The sequence below is a fragment of the Sarcophilus harrisii genome, chromosome 3, assembly GCF_902635505.1.
Source record: "Sarcophilus harrisii chromosome 3, mSarHar1.11, whole genome shotgun sequence".
In the NCBI taxonomy this organism is placed as follows: domain Eukaryota; kingdom Metazoa; phylum Chordata; class Mammalia; order Dasyuromorphia; family Dasyuridae; genus Sarcophilus; species Sarcophilus harrisii.
Window position 1 is genome coordinate 82,267,652 of NC_045428.1, and position 22,388 is coordinate 82,290,039.

At 33.6% G+C, this 22,388-nt stretch overlaps 1 protein-coding gene across 2 annotated transcripts in view; it reads left to right on the forward strand.

Annotated features, from left to right (window-relative positions):
• Window positions 1–22,185, forward strand: part of TMEM237 (transmembrane protein 237) — a 28,902-nt gene extending 6,717 nt beyond the window's left edge. Inside the window, exons 3-13 of one of the 2 annotated variants that reach the window (XM_031958323.1) lie at window positions 4,099–4,109; window positions 4,675–4,731; window positions 5,872–6,006; window positions 7,679–7,799; window positions 10,122–10,282; window positions 11,134–11,257; window positions 11,672–11,863; window positions 12,499–12,572; window positions 16,080–16,173; window positions 18,672–18,793; window positions 21,934–22,185. In XM_031958323.1, the coding sequence (XP_031814183.1) occupies window positions 4,099–4,109; window positions 4,675–4,731; window positions 5,872–6,006; window positions 7,679–7,799; window positions 10,122–10,282; window positions 11,134–11,257; window positions 11,672–11,863; window positions 12,499–12,572; window positions 16,080–16,173; window positions 18,672–18,793; window positions 21,934–22,001 (1,159 nt within the window). In that variant the 3' untranslated portion in view covers window positions 22,002–22,185. Of the gene's footprint in view, window positions 1–4,098; window positions 4,110–4,674; window positions 4,732–5,871; window positions 6,007–7,678; window positions 7,800–10,121; window positions 10,283–11,133; window positions 11,258–11,671; window positions 11,864–12,498; window positions 12,573–16,079; window positions 16,174–16,961; window positions 17,170–18,671; window positions 18,794–21,933 lie in introns of those variants that run through there. The other variant, XM_031958324.1, reaches the window with a different exon arrangement.
• Window positions 22,186–22,388: the final 203 nt, after the last annotated feature.

Below are 22,388 nucleotides of genomic sequence, written 5' to 3' on the forward strand. Positions count from 1 at the left end.
GCACAATAGGTTTAGAGATGAATGGGACTCAGAAATCATCCAGGCCAACTCACTTATTTTATAGATGAGAAGACTGAGGGATGGGATGACATGAACTTGACCAAAGTCACATGGAATCAAATCAATGACCATTATTGATTGAATTGGAAGAAAGAATTAGAAATGATTTCAAGGTTCTGAATATAGGAGATTGATAGTACTACTTAATAGAAATGGATAGTGAGAAGAGGAGCCAGTTTGAAAAAAAGATGATGACTTTGTTTATATGTGTTAAGTTTAAAGAGATCATCCAAGTAGACATATCCTGTAAATAGGATGGAAGATAGGCCCGAAATTAATGCTGGATATCAGAGCTAAATGTAGATTTGTGAGTCATGAAAGGAGATGAATTTTAGTGAGAATATAGTCAACAACTAAACTTTTGAGAGATGGATTCATTTAGAGGACAGATAGAGGGAGCACCATACATGAAAAAGTAGTGGTTCCCATCTATTTAACCAATCATCCTAGACTTAAGATATTAATTTACAGTAAAGCACTAGGATGGGCAAATATTTACCCCAAAAGGCATTTCTATTTCTTTTCTTTTATTTACCCTGAATCAAAATTCTGAAGTCCTTCCTGATCTTTGCCTTCGTCTTTTATATCATATCTAGTCTTTTACCAAGTTCTGTAAAAGTTCTTCCTTTGGAAGTATCTTATGAATTTATTGCTTCCTTACTATTCCTATTAGTTCAGATCTTTGCTACTTCATGTCCTTATTAATATGACAATCTCTTAACTAGGCCAATTTCTTTTATATACTGGTGCCCAACTATTCTTCCTACACACTATTTTGTATATGTTATTCTTTTTCTCAGAAACTTTCAATGGCTATAGGATAATTCTGAATTCCTTAACCTGGAATTTAAATTTAGAATCCACAATTTAGTAACTTATTTACTTTTCCAATTTAACTCCAGTACATGAAATCTGTGCTGCAATCAAACTAACCTCATTGTTTCCTGAACATATTGAACTTATTCCTTCTTCCATGTCTTTATTCATACTGTCTTTCCTGCTAGAATTGCTTTCTCTGACTGGGGAAACCATTCAAAACTCCCAGCTCCTCCTCTTCTACTTCTTACTTGTGTCTTTTTTTTTTCTTACTTTGTGTCTTTTGCCTATGAACTGGCTTGACTTTTATTAGTCCTTTCCATCTATTGGGCATTTATCATGTGCTCTCTTGTGTTGCTGCATATAGGTGTGTGTATTACATATGGCCTATTCTCCCCAATCAGATTTAATCCTTTGAATTCAGTAGATCATGTCTTAAACTCCTTTGAATGTTCAGCACCCATTACAACATTCTACAAATAGGAGAAACTCTTGTTATTATGAAAACTTCTGTAAGGACTGTGAACTCTTTTCTCCAGCTTTGGTTTCTACATACATGTTCATCCCTCTTGTAATAATTCTAATTTTCAAGTAAGCTTTGTGAAGGTGTTATTTCCTGTTGATACCCTGTGAATACCTGTCTATAATAATGAATGCAGGAGTGAATGAGCAAGCATTTATTAAGTTATTGTGGTGTGAAAACATGACAGTTTCTCTTCTCAAGGAGGTTATGTTCTAATAGGGAAGATAACATAGGATAATGAACCAAAATTTGAATACACAAGAAAATAATTAAGTAACATTTCTAGTTTTGACAATGAGATCTCTTAAGAACTGCTTTACAGAACGTATAATTCTCATTATTGACTGTATTTCACAATAATAACTGAATGTCTAAAACAAGAGAAGAGGCTCAGAGTCAGGAAAGGTAAGGCAGTGAAAATATATTTAAAAAGGATACATTGGGGAGGAAAAAGTAGCATAGATTTTGCTAGCACATTCTCCAAATTACAGTACTTTATATATAGTATAGATAGCTAAAACTCTGATAAAAAGTTTGTGTGTATTTTTTTTTTTTACTGAACATGACTAGTGAAGCCCTGATATGTTTTGTTTACTTAACTAATTCTGGCGAAGCCTAAGCTATTTTCTAATCCATGTCAACTGAAATAAAAGATTTTAATTCATTTTATTACCAGCCAGTTGATCTGTATAAACTACAAGGCCATTTGGCATCATTCTTGCTAAAAAATTCTTTTTGTATAATGGCGTAATTTATTTTTAACATTTCTTTTTTAATTTTGAGCTCCAAATTCTCTCCCATCTTTCCCCATCGATTGAGAACATATTCTTGGGAGTTTTCATTTTGAGATTTCTTTCAGGAAATAATTGGTGGATTCTTTCAGCTTATGTTTTCCCCTCTGGATCAAGATATCAAAATAGTTTTCCATGATAATTTCTTGAAATGATATCTATCTTCTTTCTTTGATCATGGCCTTAATATAGTCTAGCAATTCTTTTTGCACTAATAGTAATATTTTTTCCAATTACATATAAAGAAAGTCAAAATTTTTCTTCTTCTTTTCTTTCCTTCCATCCTCTCCAAAATATATGTACAGTTATGTTAAATATATTTCCATAGTCGTCATGAAAAGAAGACTCAGAATGAAAAGGGAAAATCATGAGGGAAAAAAAAGCAAAGTGAAAATAGTATGCTTCAATCTGCATTCAGATTCCAAAGTTCTTTTTTTCTGGATATAGATAACATTTTCCATCTCTAATCTAATAATTCTAAAATTTTCTGTCCTACATCTATTTTCCCATGTCAGTTGTTCTTCCAATGAGATATTTCACATTTTCTTTTATTCTTTTCAGTCTTTTGACTTCGTTTTATTGTTTCTTGCTGACTTGTGGCATCATTAGCTTCCATTTATCCAATTATTAAATTTTTAAAGAATTATTTTCTTAAATAAGTTTTTGCAACCTTTATAAGATTTGGAAAATTCTGCTTTCCAAGGAATTTTTTCTCTTCAGTGAATTTTTGGCCTATTTACCAAGCTGTTAATTCTCTTTCCATAATTTCTTCCATTATTCTCATTCCTCCCCCACTCCCAATTTTTCCTAGCATTCTTATCTCTCTAACTGTTCCAGAAATTCTTGTTCAGTTTGGATTCAATTAGCATTTTATTTTGAGGCTTTGCTTGTAGCTGTTTTCACATTGATGTTTTCTTCTGAATTCTTATCTTGATCTTCCCTGACACCATAATAGTTTTTCATGGTCAAGTTATTTTTTTGTTGCTTGCCCTTTTTCCAGCCTATTTCTTGACTTTGAACTTTATGTTAAAGTTGGGCTTGGCTCATCTTGGGTTGATCAAGTACTGTCTCAAGGTACAGACATTTTTGTGTGCTGCTGTTTTCAAACCTAGTTCTGAGGTTCTGCAGGTTTTGCTGCTTTTGAATTAGTGTGATCCTGGGAGAGGTACTACTCTCTTGGTTTGTGCTCTGTTTTTTATCCAGGAAGGGCCCTATTCCTTGCAGCCACAAGTGCTATTACTTCTTTTGGCCCTGGAACTGTGACCAGTTCTCATGCTCTTTTATGGCCACAGACACTGGCATTCGTTTCTGCCTACAACTACAACACAGAACAGTGTATGGGCAATAGAGTTGCCAGACAGTACCAGGTTCCACATCCAATGCTAGCAAAAGGTCTCAGTAATCCCTCTCTGACCAGTTATCTAACTTCTTTACTGTCTCTCAGCTAAGAGCTTTTAAGAGCTGCTGCTGGTGTTGCTGTGTAGGCTTTTCAGGTCTCTCCAAACTGGCTTCTAATCTAGTATCATAAACCAACCTTGCCAATCTCCTAAGTTGTTTTGGGCTGGAAAAATGTCTTACCTGAACTTTTTGTTGGGTTAACATCTGATTTGAAGCATTATATTAAAGTTGTTTAGAGGGGAACATTGAGAAAGTTCAGCTGGGTTGCTGCTTGTACTCAATCACCCTGGCTCCTAATGATGTCACAATTTAACAAACTATTCTTAATTGCCATTGACATGTTATTTTATTTTCATTTTAAATAAAGTTTTAAGCCAATTTTTTATATGGATAATAATTGACATCAGTGAATTTTAATAGATTCCAAACTAATGCCTTTTGTTTCTTTCCTTCATGTTTGTGTATTTGTTTTACCTTGGCTGATATCATGTAAAATGTTTGCTCCTGAAGTACACTCCAAGGTGAGTTTGTTCATTATTAAAGATTTCTCTGTGTAGCATTTTATGTTAATAATATAATGCCAAATTTCTAAATGCTTTTCTTAAAATCTAATTTGAATGTGTCATTAATTAAGCATCACTAACTACGTGCACCTTCCTTTCTTTCTACAAAATCCTTTCCTCCTAACATTCTCCTGTCTCATCAGGATTAATGCCTCTATTTCATCATGAAACATTGGATATTATGCTACATATATTACATTAGAGATACATGCTTAAAGTGACTTTTTTGCCATAGCCCTACTATCATGTAACTCTTGATAGAGGACTATTATGGTTTGTAGCATCAAGTAGAATTCCCACAATTTCTGCCCAGTCCATATTACATGTACCACAGAATGATCTCTTCCCTCATTCCATCACATTCATCCTTTCCTCCCCTAATGCTGTCTAGATTATTGAAGAAAGTGGGAAAAGAATGAACCTTTCAATGTGAAAAATATCCTATTATTCTGGCTGTGAGAATTTTTTTTCACAGTTGACTTTTAGGTCAACTTCTTTATGGTTGTCGTTTTTTGTTTTACAGATGACATTCCACTTAATCGTCCCAAAAAAAAGAAATCCAAAGCAAAAAATGCACTAGGTAAGAAGTTACTCTCTATCTAAAAGATAGGCTGGAGCCAGTGGCGAAATTTTCTGTGTGAGGATTTACACTTTGGAAATCAACAAATGCCCCAGATTATGATTTATATATTATTGATTGTCTAAACTTTTAAAAAGTGATGGAAAAAAATGTTGATAATTCAAATGAAAAGTTTGTCACCTGATTCCTCTTCACCAAGAGACTGTTGTTAAACTTTTACAACACATTCCTGTTACGTTAAACAAAGTAACTCCAATTAACTCCAGCTAAATCAGGCAATCTCAAGTCATTAGGGATCAAAGTTAGTTAGAGGGCACAAAGCAAAACTGGATCATTCCAACATGAGGCTATAGGCTTTAAGATATCTGGCAAGGGACCAGGTCAAAGGTAAATTCAGTCTGGTGCAGACCCTTAAGACAAATACCAACAAAAAGGACAGAGGACTAAGAATATGACTCTTTGTGAATTTACTTTCAATGAAAGCTTCTCTGAAGACTTATCTTTAGGAATCTCAAAGCCACCTGGTTGTAAAAGAATAAGTCTCTTTAAATTTAACAAAATTCCTTTGAAATAGAGGATCATCTTATTAATTCATAAATTATAGTTTTTCTGTCTTAGATTTATATTTTCCAGTCAGATTTGGCCTTTATAAGGGCATTTAAAACCTTAAAGAGTTTTATGAAGTCATAGTGTGAAGCAAGATAGGTTGCTGTCCATCTCATCTCCTCCACATTTCCCACTTTCTTGGTCTGTTGGTCATGACAGAAATGTCCATGGTTTAAAAACTGTTTAGAATGTAGATGAAATTCGTCACTTAGTTTAACTATAATTTAAATATCTTCACTGTTTTTGCTACCTAATGTTTTTGAGAATAAATAGTCCACTGAAGTCCTAAAAAAAAATAGGTCTAAGGGCAAATCAAGAAGCAAAGCTAATGGAAAACAGGAAAACAATTTTAAAGTAATTGTAGGAATTATACCTCCTCTCTTTGGAGAGAGAAATTTAGAATACAGAAATTCGTTTAGTCTTTTTATGTCCTTGGCTTATATAAAGATTAACCAGGTGTTTGTTTTAGAACTTTCCTTGACATCTCCAAATTTAATATTTTCTACTTAAATTATCCTGGTTTTTTTCCTGTAGGCAGTGCCTCTCCAGAAGGCATTGTTCAGGATATAGGCCATCAGACATCTGACAGCAGTGGACTGTTGACTCGTGAACCCCAAGAGCAAGATGCTCCAGGTCAGAGAAAACGCAAGAAGAAAAGATTACCTCCTGGTATGTAAGCCTTTTTTGAAAACAGAATAGAAGAACAGAAATATGATGAATTATCCTTAGTTAAAGTCAGAATAGAGTCACTTACATATGACACTAAAGGTGTGACTTTAAGATTCCCTTGCCCCAAAATAGCCCCCTCCATCTACTTTTTCTGTGGATACTTTCCCTCCTCTCTGGCTTAAAATTCTCACCATTAGTCATTCCACTGGATTAAAGCAAGCTCATTTAGAAGAACACTTTAAAAATTTTTCTGTTGTAAAACACAGTCATTTCTGGGTTTTATCTTATAGTCCTTCAAATAATTGTCAAGCTAGTCTACTCAGAAGTGCTTTAGGCATTCTAAAATAGCCTTAATTTTTTTTTTTTTTTTTTTGTGTGTGTGTGTGTGTGTGTGTATGTATGTATGTATGTATAATGCATCAGTCCATTTTACTAAAAGACTAAAAAATGTATTAAGAAAATATTTTCAATTTACACAAAAAGGTAAGAATTTTAAGGAGTTATGCTTGATGGCATTTACATAGCATTTTAGTTTGCAAAGCACATTCAATATTATCTCCTTCAATAATAATACAAATAGCTACTTATTATAGTTCTTACTTTGTGTGAGGCACTGTGCTTTATAATTGTCATCTCATTTCCTCCTTACAACACCCCTGACAGGTGAATGCTATTATTATCCCCACTTATATACACGAGGAATCTGGACAAAGAAGGTTAGGTCACTTGCTCAGTATCACACAGCTAGTATCTGAAGTCTGGAATTCAGGTCTTCTGATTCCAGGTCCAGAGCTCTATCTACTATGTCACCTAGCTGCTTCATGGATGAGAGAAAAGCATTACAGGAGATGTGGAATGAGGACTTGGTGTTCTTAATGAGTATATATTTCTTCCTCTATAGTGAAAAATAACTTGGAAAATTTTTTGGATAAAAAGAGAAACCTAAATATTGAATTGATTTTTATGTTTCTGTTGTAAGTAATTCAACATTTTGTATTAAAAGTTAGAAACCTTGTGAATTAATAGGATAAGTATCATTCTTAGTATTGGAAAAACCTGGGCTCAAATGCCACCTGTCACGTACTGGCTATTTAACTCTGGAAAAATTATTCTAATGACCCAAGTAACTTTCTAAGACAAGGAGTTGTTGTTCTGCATTGGTACGGAGTTTTCTCCTCACTGGAAGTTCTATTTACCAATGAAATCACAGTTTTAGATAAAAAAAAAAATTTTAAGTTAAAAAGTGTGTGGTTATTAAAGCGTCAAAAAATTTCTTTTCCCTAATTAAGATTTATGGAATACTTTTTTATTATAATTTTTGTCATTTATTTTTATTACAAAAATTTTTAAATTTATTATTACCTGAAGTCTCAGATAATGCACAAAGCATTTTATTAAGTATTTAATTATGTGCAGAGCACTGTGCTGAAAATATAAACATAAAATTGAGATAGGCCCTGCTCTCAAGGAACTCACTTTTTAATGGGAGGTTTCAGATGGAAAGGTCTCATAATCCTTAGAATGCAGCACAAAAGCAAGCAATGATGCTATATAGACAATATTTTAATATTTATTTATATATACACATATATACATTATCTATCTATATGTATCATTTCTTATTTTAATAGCTGAAGATTACAAATTTATGTTATTTTATTTTAATTTTCAGAATCAGAGACATCTTTCACTCAAAAGACTACCCCTAATCCATTTCCACTTCTAAATGAAAATGGCATGGATTTGGAACAAGCTGAAGAAGCTGTTACGCGAAAATCTCGAAAGAAAACAAAGTGAGAGTTTATTTTGGTCTCTGAATGTACTCCATGAATACCTGATACTGTGTTCTGAATTCCCAAATTATGGCATCTTATTGATCACTAACAAACTCACATTTTTTTTCCTCTGATTACACTTAGAGAAGGCAAACAATTGAGAAAATGAGTTTATTAGAGGACCAATCATTATAATCCTCATTCAATTTAACCATCTTCTGGTTTTTACAAAAGGATACATATAGTTCACAAATCTAGCCAGAAAGGGAAGAGAAAAATATGTAACTCAAGAGGTTTTTTTTTTTTAAATCAACATTAACATTTTTTGTTTATATATAATTGAGAAAAATACAAATTAAATGTTAAAAAAAATATAGGAGGGGCAGCTAGATGGCGCAGTGGATAGAGCACCAGCCCTGAAGTCAGGAGGATTAAATTAAATCATTTACTCAAGGTGATAGAACCGGGACTCAAATGCCCTTCTTCTTTTAATTTTTCTAAACCTCCCTTTCCTCATCTCTACAATGGGGCTAATGCTATCCTCTTGAATTTACCTCACATGGTTATTATGAGGAACCTTAAAATGATTTAGAAATATGAATGTGAATGCCTATTTCCTAGGCAGGACCCTGAGGAGCCAATGAGTTAATATGTTTAAAAGTACTTTGTAACCATAAAGCACTATGGATATAGATATAGCTTATATCTATAATATATATGTGTGTGTGTGTATATAAATATATATATATATATATATATATATATATATATATATATATGTATGTTAGATCTTTATGTCTGTGTGTATAGCTACTTATACTTTTGTCATGATCTTTTTACCCAGCAGTGTTCATCATTGTTGGACATGTAAGTGATAATAATGATACAGTATGCTTATTTAGGTGTTTGAAGTCACCAGGTAATTATTAATGCCCCTAGGCAAGTTTAGGAGTCTTGAGATTAGGAGTTTTAAAACCCTTCAGGCTAAAGTTCTTTGACTCTATGGTCTTCGGAGCAATAATTCTTTGATTACAAAGTTGAAATCAGCTCACTGTTGGCAGGCTCTACTCTCTTTCCTTTTTCTGAAGTAAGGACATTTCCATCTGTTTCTAATTCCAGAGTACCTTTCCTGTTTTAGTCCATCTGCACTAGATAAGAAAACTGAGGCTCTGAATGATTTATCCGAGATTCTACATTGCTTAAGAGGTAGAAAAAGAACTCAGAACAAGGTCTTCTCATTCCCACTCCAGTTCTCTTTCTAGTGCCTTCATTCTGCAGGGGAAACTACTGAGAGTTCAGCAGCAGTTACTGAGAGCCATCAGGAGATAATCATCATAGGATCATAGCTACCAAACTGACATTCCTAAAGAGTAGATCTGCTGTCACTCTCCTGCTCAGTAAGCTTTAGTGGCTCCCTCTTACCAAATAGAGAATAACATATGAAGTCGCCTTTTTGGCATTTAAACTCTTCAAAGTCTGACTCCAGGCTATCTTAACTAAATTAATTACACATTAACTCCCCCTTGAGCACCCTACCCTCTAGCCAAACCCATTTGCTGTTTCCTATATATACATGGTGGTCTTTTTCCCACAGGTGTGCTTTTGATCCCCTCCCGCCCCCCCAGATCTGATATGGTTCAGTATGGTTCTTCCTTCTTTAACTCTTGGAATTCCAGATTCCCTTAAGTGTCTTTCGAATGCCTCCTCTTTCAAGAAGCCCTTCCTGACCAGTCCCCTGACCCCAACCTTAATGGTATTGTCTTCTTCCTAATTACTGTTTTGTATTTACTTCTCTGTGGAGTGGAACATGTTTCATGTTCACAGCTTTACCTCCATTACTTAATGCACCATCTGGACAGAGTAGTTAACAGTGTTTGTTGATGTCTTGTCAAATGTCTTGCTTGACAAGAACTGCTCATACTTACAAAGGAAGCTGACAAAACATGGTCAGCCTGCGCCTGTCCCCAGATTGGATCTAAGTGTGGCATAAGAGTGGATTGCTCCTAAGTGAATAGGCCGAGCTATGATGATAGAAAAGGGCAGCTAAGTTATGATCAGAAACGTTAGACAATTGGAAGCATAACTTGGTGAGGAATGAAGTATGACTAGCTTACCAATAAAATGGTAGTGAGAACCTTAGTTCATGTTATTAAAGAGTTATTATTCTACTGATATCTAACCAGAATAAAAAATAAGAAATGTAACATTTTCACACATTACACGTTCACATAATTGAACATTTCTGAATATATGTTTGGGGGAGGGAAGGTTTTCTAGTTTTCTCCTTTTGTAAAAGTTTAATAATCATAATTACATTCTCATCCTGCTACTGAATGATAGGAGAAGCCGGCCAACAGGATTGCATTATGCTAATGAGTTAGGAGTAGAAGAAGAGGACATAATTACCGATGAGCAAAACCATCCAGAACAACAGCCTTCAATATTCACTGCACCAATGGGTATTAGCCAGCCTGTGGGCAAAATATTTGTAGAAAAAAGCAGTAAGTAATTTTGTGTTTGACAAAAGATTTTATTTAATATGTCTGATGATAGTAGCATATTAAATTAAAAATAGAGCACGCAGGTATATTTTTCCTTTGATAAAATAAGTAGTTGTGATATATTGTTCATCCTTAATGAGGCTGAGGTGTTGCCCATAGGATGGAGGATATATCCATGATAGGCCACAGCATATTTAAAATGGTACATTGTGGCTGAGCAGTGACATAAGGAATAACTGAAGGAAACAGACGATTGGAAAAGGAGGTGGGTAAGTTAGGAGGCAATATGGAAGGATCACAGATTTTCTGATTTCTACAACATCTAGAAAGACTCAGAGAGGCTCCAACATGGTGGATATTTGCCTGTGAAGTGTCTGAAAGAAGATAAAAAAGAGTTAGGATGAGAAGATCTGGGTGTCTTGTTCTCTGCTGACAGAGGGAAAAGAGCCAATCAACCATTATTCCTCCAAAGTCCTCAAGAAGAAAAGGCTGCAGCATTTTTAAAAAACCTATAAAATATGAATATATCAATATATATCAACAAGAATTCCTTCTGTTAAATTCTATTAAATGTTTTCTATTCTTCTTATTAATAACAGTAATAATAGAGAAAGCTTTATTTATCTCAATTGGGATTATATGTTTTAAACATATATGTATGTACACATATTTTAAGTGATCAAAATACAAAGGGACTTCTGAAACAGGATCTGAATAATAGTGTTTCTCCAGGTAGAAAAAGTAGTAAATTAAGCATTTTTCCAGTTTTGGTTTGAGTAGGAGTATTGTAGGACAGCAAGAATAACTGCGAATACTTAATTGCCTGCTAATAACTGTTATATTGCTACTAGGGCGATTCCAGGCTGCTGACCGGTCTGAATTGATTAAAACCACAGAAAATACTGATACACTAATGGACATAAAGCCTACATGGACAACTAGGGATGTTGCCTTAACAGTTCACCGAAGTTTCAGGTAGCTGTATTGAAATTTTTCTTCAAAGGAATGTGAAAGGAATGTCAATAATTAAATATAAGCTTGCATTTTTTTAGCCTGTTCAATTTTAAAATTTAAAATAAAAAAAATCCAGGTAGACAATAATTTCTCAGTAGAATTAAATAAATGTTGGCCCATTTAGGGTAATGACAATTCCCCTGATATTGTTATGGAATTCCCAATTATTATTGAAAAAAAGTATATCTTTATTTTTAAAAATACAAATTTGTTTATATAGGAAAGGTACAAAGCTACTTCAGATAAGTCAACAAATACTTATTAAGCAATTACAATAAAAGGGGCAATGTGTTAGGTTTAGAAAGAAATACTGAGTTATTTCTTTTGTGATGAATCATTTATAATAATTTTGAATCCTTTTTCCCTCCCATTTAGGATGATTGGTCTCTTTTCTCATGGCTTCCTTGCTGGCTATGCTGTGTGGAATATTATTGTAATTTATGTTCTAGCAGGAAAACAATTGTCTGAACTCTCCAACTTCCTACAGCAATACAAGACCTTAGCTTATCCTGCTCAGAGTCTCCTCTACTTGCTTTTGGCTATAAGCACCATTTCAGCTTTTGACAGGTAAGATAACTATAGAACCACTGAAGTTTTCTGTCATTAAGGCATGGCATCATAGCTTGATGTTTCAGTGTCCTTGTTTGGATGTTTAAGAAAATAGACTTTAAAACAATAATTCAGTTTTTCATATGATTTTTAAAAATCACTGTCGCCTTTTTTTTTTGAGTATGGGAACAATAGAGAGTTTAAGGAAAAGAAAAACTTTCTACGATTTTTAGTATTGTTTTATTATTTTAGTCTGGAGAAATTAAAGATAGAGGGCTTTGGCAAGAAGGCAAAGAGACTAGTCAATGTTTTATAGCCAATAAAATTCTCTTCTTTTAAGAGGCTTTTAAATTGTCTTCTAAGTCTCAGAGTCCGTTATCTAACAAGTTTGTAGCCGTCTACATATGGTGTTTGAAATAAAAGGACTTGTGAGAGGGGAAGGGGCAGTGTAGGAAAAGAGTGTTAGGAAAATGTAGATGATACAGTGCTATGCACATTGTGGGTATTTAATATTTATTAACTGAATTAAATATATGTTATAGCATTACAACAAAACCAAAAAATATTTACAGGAATTTCTATAAGAATAGTTTTCTATTACACTTCTACTATACTTTCTACTACACTTTGACAAGAAATTTTCCTGTTTCTAGGATTGATTTTGCTAAAACATCAGTAGCAATTCGAGGTTTCCTTGCCTTGGATCCAATAGCTTTGGCTTCTTTCTGTAAGTAAAGGTTAAAGAAATACCATTATCACATATGTAAAACTTAAAACTACTTTTGTAATTCAGTAGTAAAAAAAACAAAGTTTAGAGTTTTCAAGTTAAATAAGTATTATATTGCTTCTTAATCTGGTAGGAATAGACAATGTGTATGGAGGTGTATGTGGTGTAGAATATATAAATATATGTATTATTAAGTATTATATGTGTATATACATACATATATATATATATATATTCTTTGTGATATTCTTCAAGATACAAGGTAGCATGGTGGATAGAACGGGTGCTCAAGTCCTTTCTCTGATACACACATTTCTGATGACCTTGGACAAGTCATTTAAGGTCACAGCATCTTAGAAAGCTGCTGGAGCAGCAGAGAGTGAACCCCATAGTTCAAGGTACAGAGAGACAGGACCCCAAAATACATGCTCACCTATAACCTTCTAAGAGGTCTAAATCTAGTGCCCTGTTAGGCCTCCTCGTTGCTACCAGACAAGACAGAACCCATTATGTACCAGACATCCCACTCCAAAAACAACAGAAAGCAGAGAAAATCAAGGCACTGGCAGGAGATGCTTCCAAGCAATCCCTGCCAAAGCCAGGGAAGACCCTTGAAGAGATCTGAAACCAGATATCCCATTTAAGCTATTACAGAAGACAAAGCCAACTGAACAATGGCTCATTCCTAGTAGTCAAGGCACCGTTTAGAACTTAGGGTTGGAGTCTTATCTAGAAGACAACTGCTGCAAGTGAAATTTAACAAAAAGGTAAACCGAAACACATTTTCCCACTTAAGACATCATATATTAGCAGGGGCATGCTGCCGGTCAATAAAAGTCCTCTGGACAAATTCTCTGAGCAAAAGAAAAAAGACCTTTTATAGGTCTTGGGGAGTACAGAATTAAGAACAGAAGGTGATATCATGGGTGAAAGGAAACGTGTTGACTACAGAGCTGAGCTGCAGCGAACAATATGATTAGTTAGATGTTTGGTAATAAGGGACAACAACCCTTTTGAGGTCCTTCCCTTTTAAGACTAAGAAGTACTTATTGTTTGCCTCCAGATACAAGGTCAAAAGATACAAGACAACTCTTTTGGACAACAAACCAGTCATCCTTGAAAGATAGCTTGGTAGTATAACAATACTAAACCTGATTCCCTTGTGTTCACACACAACTCCCAAGTTCAGCTAAATTCCTTGAGACAAGAACTGAATAATGATTAGTAAGAGAGCTGGATTTCTAAACTTAACCCATTAAATACCAGCAGAATTAAAAACCAAGTTCAGAGACAGGAAACCATGACTAAAGCAGATAAGGACAAAAGCAATTACAAGACAAATTTAATTATAACTAATATTAAATAAAAATAATACAGGATTTTAATTTTTTGAAAAGACAAGAAGTCTAGTGGGTTAAGAGAAGCCCATGATGTAAATCGAAAAGAACAGAGTAATTTGACAAACATTATAAGTAGAGTCTAAAAGAAAAAAAAACAGTTTAGAACAAGGACTCCAAGAATGGCTAGAAGAAACTCATGAAAATATAAGTGAAATTACAACTCTTAAGAGGGAAACAACTGGAAGGGAAATAAAGAGCTTAGAACCAAAGGTAGAAAAATCTGACTCTATAAGTGAGTAAACTCAATGACTCCCTAGAAGAAAAAAATACTGGAAAAAACACCCAGGCCATTAGAGTAATAAATAGTGAATTTAAATACCCATTCTCAAAAAGCAGTATTGAAAAAGTCATAACTGAATTCCCAAAAGGAGGAACATTTTCAAGATCAGATGAATTTAAAGTCAATTCCATCAAACATTTTAAAAATAATGAACTTCAGTTTTATATAAATGTTTGCAAAAATAGGGAAATATGCCATCCTACCAAATTCCTTTTATGACACAAGTACTTGATACCTGAACCAGGGGGAGAAATAAGTCAGAGAAAGAAAACTCCACATCAATAGCTTTAATGAATATCATTGTAAAAAAATATTTAATGAAGTATCAACAAAATGGATTCAACAACATATTTAAAAGATGTATAAATCCAACTAGGATTTATATTAGAATTCAGAGTTGATAAATTATTATGAAAACAATAAACAAAATAGATCACATTAATTTTTTAAATCACTTAATTGTATCAATCAGTATAGAACATTTTTTTTCAAAATTACAACATCCTTTTAAATTAAAAACCCTAAAAAACATAAAAATAAACAAGTCTCTCTTTAATATGGCAAATAGTATCTATCTAAAAAGCAAGATCTAGCCTTGTGTATAATGGAGAAACAGTAGAGGCCTTCCTGATAATTTCAGGGATAAAGCAATGATGCCTTTTGTCACTATTATTAATTAATACTTATATAGAAACATTAACTAGAACAATAAAGTAAATAGAAGGAATGGAGGGAGAAACATAGGCGAAAAAGAAATAAAATTATTACCTTTTTTAGATGACATGGTAGTTTACTTAAAGAACCATTACTATGGTATCTTTAAAGCCTAATGAAGTTTCTTTGCTTTTCTAACCATGTTTATTTTATTTTTAAAGATTGTTCATATAGTCCTTATGCATTTTGAGATTTTAATGTTAGATTGTAGGCAATAGTCATAGTCAGTATAAGGCACTTTAAAGGACACATATTATGGTGTGGGACAAAAACAAAATAGCATATAATCATTCTTACTGAAGGGCCCATGATAAACAAGAAATGTAGAAAAAAGGCAAAACAAAAAACCCAACCAAAATACAATGTACCTTAGCACTTGTTTGCTTCCAAACTCCTTGAATTTGATATTCAGTGCTTTTCAAAGCCACTGCTATTGCCCTTGGTTGTGGAATCCACAACTCAACCGAAGTAAAAGCAACAATACTGAGACTGCACTTCAGAGGGCAGATCTTGAGACAGTTCCTGCAGGACTCAGGACATGTAGTCTCTTGTCTCCCAAAACAGTTGTGCTGGAAGGGGAATGGAGGAATGGGCATCCTCAGCAGGAGCAGGGGTGGTGGTCCAGCAGCAGTGGAAGGCCCGGGCACAGAGCGTGGTGGCAGAGGGCCCAGGAGAGTCCTAGGCAGTGGCAAGTGTGGGACGGTAGCTTCTGCCTCTACATTCAGACCCTCCCCACCAAGGAAGTTGGCCTGAGTTGGGCTGGCTTGTTTCTCAGTAGATAGAAGCCCCACTTTCCTTTTGGGGAATTAGGTGGGGAGGTATGGTTAGCCTACAAACTGAAGATGAATTCCTTATGGGAAAAATTCATTCTGTACTTGTCATTTTCTCCACCAATAGTAATTAACCACTAGAAGTAATTAACTAGTACTGAGGTAATACTACTTTATTAAAGTACTTTTTAAAATTATTATATTAAAAACTACTATTTGGTTTTGGGACTATGATGAATATTAAATAATTTAAAATAATTTTAACTGTTAGTCATAATTTAAAATAATTTGACTTGTATTTTATGACAATAATAATTTGAGATTTATGGGTTTTTTCCCCCAGTGTATTTTGCTGCTCTTATTTTGTCTCTGAGCCAGCAGATGACAAGTGACAGAATCCATCTTTACACACCTGCATCAGTTAATGGTAGCCTCTGGTAAGAAATCATTAACAATTTCTACAGTTGTGGAAAAATATTGTTATTAATATTCTTTTACGTTTTTCTTTTTTTTCCTTCATCTAAATCCAAGAAAGTTTCATTTTTGCTTATAAAATGAAAGAAGTGAGAAGCAGCATGAAATAGTTTCTGTCACATACTAGCTATGTGACTTTAGGACATATCATTTATTTAATCTTAGTGATCTAGGCAACTCACAAGTACAGATTATGGAGGAGTTACTAATTTGTATTCTCTACAATGATAAAATTACACGTTCAGACAAGAAAAAAGGGGGTGAAGGACAAGGAATTATTTAGATTTTTCAATAGCAGTTGTGCTTTTGTACTAGAGGATGATTAAGTTATGCTGTATACATCTGAAATTTTTTGAGAAGTTTCTTCCTTTTGGAAATCTGTATTAGATTCCGAAATTATGGTTTGTCTATAGAGAAGGGGAAAAATGAGACATTTTGAAGACAGAATTAATGAGATTCTATTTTTAAAAAGCATCATAGATAATTATGGTTCTCTAAATAAAATTGCTTTTTATTATGGGTCATAAAAATGATAGTTCATAAAGGCTTTCTAGTCAATTATAATCATAGTTTTAAAATTACATTGCATTATTGCAATAGCCTCGTAATTGGTCTGCTTCAAGTTTTTCCTCTCTCCAATGTATTCTCCCTATAACTGCCATATAAAATAGTCTTTCTATATCTGACTTTATAAGTCTGACCACATCACTTCCCTACTTATTAAACACCAGTATCTTTTTCTTTCATCCAGGATCAATCATTCAACAAGCATTCTCAGCCCTAAAGGTGATTACCTTCTAATAGGGGGAAAAGCATCTGAATATATAAATAAAAAGAATATAAGAAGAGGACAGGGACTTGTCTTTGAGAGCAAGGATGAATTTCCTTTTGTCTTTGTAATCCCAGGGCCTGGCACAGAATTGGTGCTTAATAAAGCTTCTTGATTAATTGATCCTTCTTTGAAGTTCCTTATTTGTTATTGTTGCAGCTTTCATGCATCTTTTTATTGTCTTCTGTGTGATATTTATTTTCCATTCTTAAGAGTCTCTCGTGTTTTGTCTCATAACCATATAAATTCTAGGGTAGAACATTGATATTAAAAATAAAGATTTGTTTCTGAGAAAACTGTGAAGCCATGAAATAGATTTTCAGAGGCAATATAGCCTGCATACTTATTCTGGGCTCAAGTAATCTATTTTTGCTGGGGGTTTTTCCCAAAATGTGTATTATATATATATATATATATATATACGTATACATGTATATATATATATATATATATATATATATATATACATGTATACTCATATATAGGTAATATGCACATGGATGCTTATATATATTACACATGAGTTATTGTATATTCACATGTTTTTACGTTATGTATGTGTATAACATAAATCTATATAATGAATATATATATATAAGCAAGCTATAAATGCATGTGTGTGTGTATATGACACACATAGACACCACTCATAAACACTGATGGCCAAGCTTCAGAAGGTGGCCATTAATCTGTGTACCTTAATCATAACAATAGGCATTCTTTATCCACTTCTTTTATCTTGTTAAGTGGTGACAACAAATTTTTTTGAGTGGTTACAAATTTGTTTCAGAAGCTTCTGCAGTGCTCCAGAGCATACTTTTACAGTATGATATCATCCACAAACAGGAAAATCAGAAAAATCTACCTTCTAAATTTGGACTTGGCAATATATCCCTTTTATTTACATGACAGAGAACTTTCACAAGCATACATCTTTTTTTTTTTAATTCTTTATCTGATGTTTATGATCAAAGTGGTTTCTGTTGTGGATTGTTGGTAGAAGCCTTTACTGAATCAGATGCTTTTTAATAATAATAATTAGCAGTTTTCACACCTTTGGTGTCTTTCCTTTTTCCAGGTATCTTTTGGTTCAGTCTCTGAACACCTTCACAATTATGTGACCTCTGTCAAATGCCTTCCCTATATACATTTGATTTAATCCAGCAGACTTTTCTGTCTCTGTTCTTTGGTATCACCTGCAGTTCCTCAATGCATATTTGGGACTGGCATGTTAGAATCCTAGACTTCATGATCAAGGGACCAGCCTAGCTAGCTGAACATAATGGTGAGAGGGCTAACTTTGGACTTGGATCTAAGCTAAATTCCCACTACTGGCTGTAAAATCCTGGGCAAGGGACCAAAAACCCCCTTGGTATCCCAGACAACTCTTTAAAATTATAACTTATAAAATAGTTACACATCTGCATTGGTAGAGGTAATTTTCTTGTTAGGAGTTCCTACACAATGAAATCACAAATTTATCCAACATCCTAATTCTACCCTCTAAAATAAGAAACTTTCCTCTGTTTTGGGGGAGGATTGGATCTTCACCAAGTATTGTTTAAGTTCGTGAGAATGTGTGCTTGTACAAAAATGAGTTCTAAGAAGTGTCTTTATCCTTTTTTTTTTTAGGGTTGCAGGTACAGAGGAACAAATTCTCCATCCCTGGATTGTAGTTAATTTGGTTGTGACTCTTCTGGTTGGACTGTCTTGGCTTTTCATGTCTTATAGGCCACAGATGGATCTCAGTGAAGGTAGGAAAAAACATGACTGAAGGAAAATATTGGTACCAATAGAACTTCTATAATTATTTTAAGAAACCCTCCTTTTTAATGGGCATAATTTTTCTAAATTAGGACAAATTCTGAACTTGAGAATTCATTGTTATTATTTCATTGCTTTAAGAAACAGAATACTTTTACAGTATTTGAAGGTCTCATGTAGCTTTTGCTGAACAATCATTATTACAGTTATTAGATAGCCTTCACCCTGGAAAAGCTCTATCTTTGTAACTTTCTTTGTATCCCCACTAATTGGCAGAGTGCCTGGCCCATAGTAGGTGCTTAATAAATGCTTAATGATGGAACATTTAGCTCATGTATTATTAAGCTAGATTATATCCAACAATATTAATAAATATGTGGTGACTGTGTAATATGTGCAAGGCATTGTGCCAGAGACTGTGTCTGATGTAAAGGAATAAATCATGTGGGCCTAGCCTTCAAAAAGCATAATATGTGTACATGTGACAATTTAAACCAGGTAATATTATCCAGTCAGCAGTTTAAAAATGAGAATTTGGAGCTCAAGAAAGAGCTAGGGTCAGAACTGTACAATTGTAAAATAGAAAGAGGTCATAAATGATACCTTGAGAATGAATGGGATCACCAAGGAGAGAGAGAAAAGAGAGCCAAAGACAAAGTCTTGGAGGAATATCTATGCTGGGGGTGCAGGTGGGGAATGGGGCCTGGCAATGATATAAGTTGGGATTCAGTTTTCCTGACTTATCTGTTGCTATATGTAAAGAACTTTTAAATTTTCAACAAATATTCAGCAAGCATTTCTAAAACAACTCCTATATCAAGAATATTATGCCACATATCCAGGAATATAACATATCTTATGATGACAAGCTCCCTCATGGAGTTTACCAGCTAGTAATGGGAGACAATACAAATAATTATAATGGAAAATATTACATAAGTGCAAAATAAAGCATGTGTTTCACATTTATCCCGAGGAAGAAAATGAGCTTTGTTTTCGACATGTTCAGTTTGAGATGCTTCCAGGAAATCAAGTTCAAAATTTCCAGTAGGCAGTTGTTCGTGTAAGACAGAAAGTCAGGAAAGAGATTAGCGCTAAATAGATAGATTTGAGAATTAGTCACAGAAAGATCATCATTGACTACATGGGACCTGATAAGACCATCAGGGTATATGTATATGTATATGTAAAGGAAAAATAATATATGTATAATATATGTAGAGGGGAGAAAAAGGGAATCTAACACAGAACCTTGGAATCCATTCAATATATGTAGATGATACTCCGGGATTCAGCAAAGGTGATTGAGAAGGAGCTGTCAGATATGTAGTAGGGGAACCAAGACAGTAGTGTCATAAATAACAACAAAAACCAAAAATACAAGGGAAAAAAGTATTCAGGATGGTAGCATTGACAACAGTGCTAAATGTTCTACAGAACTCAAGAAAGATGATGAAAAAGTCATTTAAATTGACCGTTATTGGTATAGCAGTATACTGCTGTTGGTAGTCCAACATCTAAAAGAAGACTTGGAATCGTAACCCAAAATGCATCAAACTGCATGTAATCCTTTGACCAACTAGTAGGTATATACCCTATAAGGGTCAAAGATAAGGCAAAGGACCCATATCCACAAAATTATTTATAAAGATACTTCTTGTTGTAGTAGAGATTTTAAAAGCTGTGTGCCCACTTGTGGAACAGATTGTGGTAAAGGAATGTAAGAAATAGTATGAGAGATGGATTTAGAGAAATCCTGATGAAGAGTGAAATGAGCAGAAATAGAATATTTCACTTAACAACCATAATAATGTAAAGAAAAATGACTTTGAAAGACTAGCACTCTGAATAATACAGTGACCAACCACCATTGAAGCATGCCTCCTGTATCTTGGCAGAGACATGAATGAATTAAGAGGTTCAGAATGAGACCTACATTTTTCAAACATGACCAATATTGTCAATTTGTTTTCCTCTTTTCCTTAAATTTTTGTATTTTAAATTTTAATAATTTCTCCAATTACATGTAAAAATAATTTTTAATCTTCAGTTTTTACTATTTTGAGTTCCATATTCTCTCCTGCCGTCTCTTCCTTCCCCTTTCATTGAAAAGGCAAATAATTGGGTAAAAGTTATGCAGTTGCAATCATATAAAAAAATCATATTAATCATGTTATAAAAGAAAATTGGCCCAAAAAAGAAAGTTAAAAAAAGCAAACAAACCAGGATGTTTTGGTAGCATTCAGATTCCATTAGTTATTTCTCTGGAGATATAGTATTTCTCATATGTCAAATTTATTTATTTTTTTCTCAACTATGTATTTATTACATGACACATCAGGAAAGCCAGTAAAGAGAAATTAAAGTATAGAAATAGGGGATAACTTGTCAACACAGTTTTATCAAATGGGATAGAATCAAGGCTACATAAAGAAGAGTTTTAGTGAGGAGAAAGGCCACCTCTGTTAGAAATCAAACCAAAAGTGGAGAGAATTAAGGATGAAGAGATTTCCAGATGTAAAAAAAGGAAGAGGAAAAGAAGAAAAAAATAAAAAGAGAGTTCACTTTTCCATAGAGTATAAGGTAAGGTTCCTTACCATGAGAGGGTCAGAGTACAGAGAAAGGAAGTTCAAAGCAGCTCTATGGGGACTGTAATAGAAAATTAGGGAGTAGTACAAAACGACAGTGAGGTCTCAGTTGAGATCAGATACTGTACATTTGTAATTAAATTTTTTGGGTTATTCATTTCCTTATCTGTGGGAAAAGGACACCTTTTTAACAAACAATCAAGCAAAACACATTCCCATATGATGGCCACACCCTAAAATGTGTTTTATTTTGCTTGATTTCCTTCTTTCAGAAGGTACGTTACATTTGTCATCATTGGTCCTATGGAATAAATTAATCACTGTGTTGAACAGAGTTCTTTAAATCTTTCAAAATTATTCATTTTTATGTTATAGATATTAAAAATTTTTAGTGGACACTAAACGAGTTCTTTAATGTATTGGGGGAGGTTTTTAAATTTTATTGTGTGAATGGTATTTAAGATGATTACTCATAACTAAATATACATTAATAATTGTTATAGGGCAATAATTTAAAATATTGATCTTTTCTCTCCCCTCAGAATTGATGTTTTCTTCTGATGTTCAAGAATATCCTGATTTGGATAAAGAAACCAAATCCCCTTCATGATGTTACAAATCTACCTTCAGAACTAGGACAGTATTTTTAATGTTCCAATTGTGATATGTAATCTTTTTTAAAATGTATTTTTACAAGATGTTTGCAAATGTATCTGCAGTTACTTTGATTATAAAAACTTCTACCCCAAGATTATGAAAAATATTAAAGTTTTGTATGCTGTTTTCAACTATCATTTTTCGTGGCATTATTATCCCAACGTATGTAGAAACCTGTTAGGGAAAGTATTTTAATTCAATTTTATCCTTTACTATTTTTCAAATTATATTTGCATTTGTAATATATATGGCATTGCAAATGCCTGGAAACACTAATAAAGAGGAAGACAAGAACTATTTAGTATTGTAACATGTTATATATCAAACACACACATTCAGG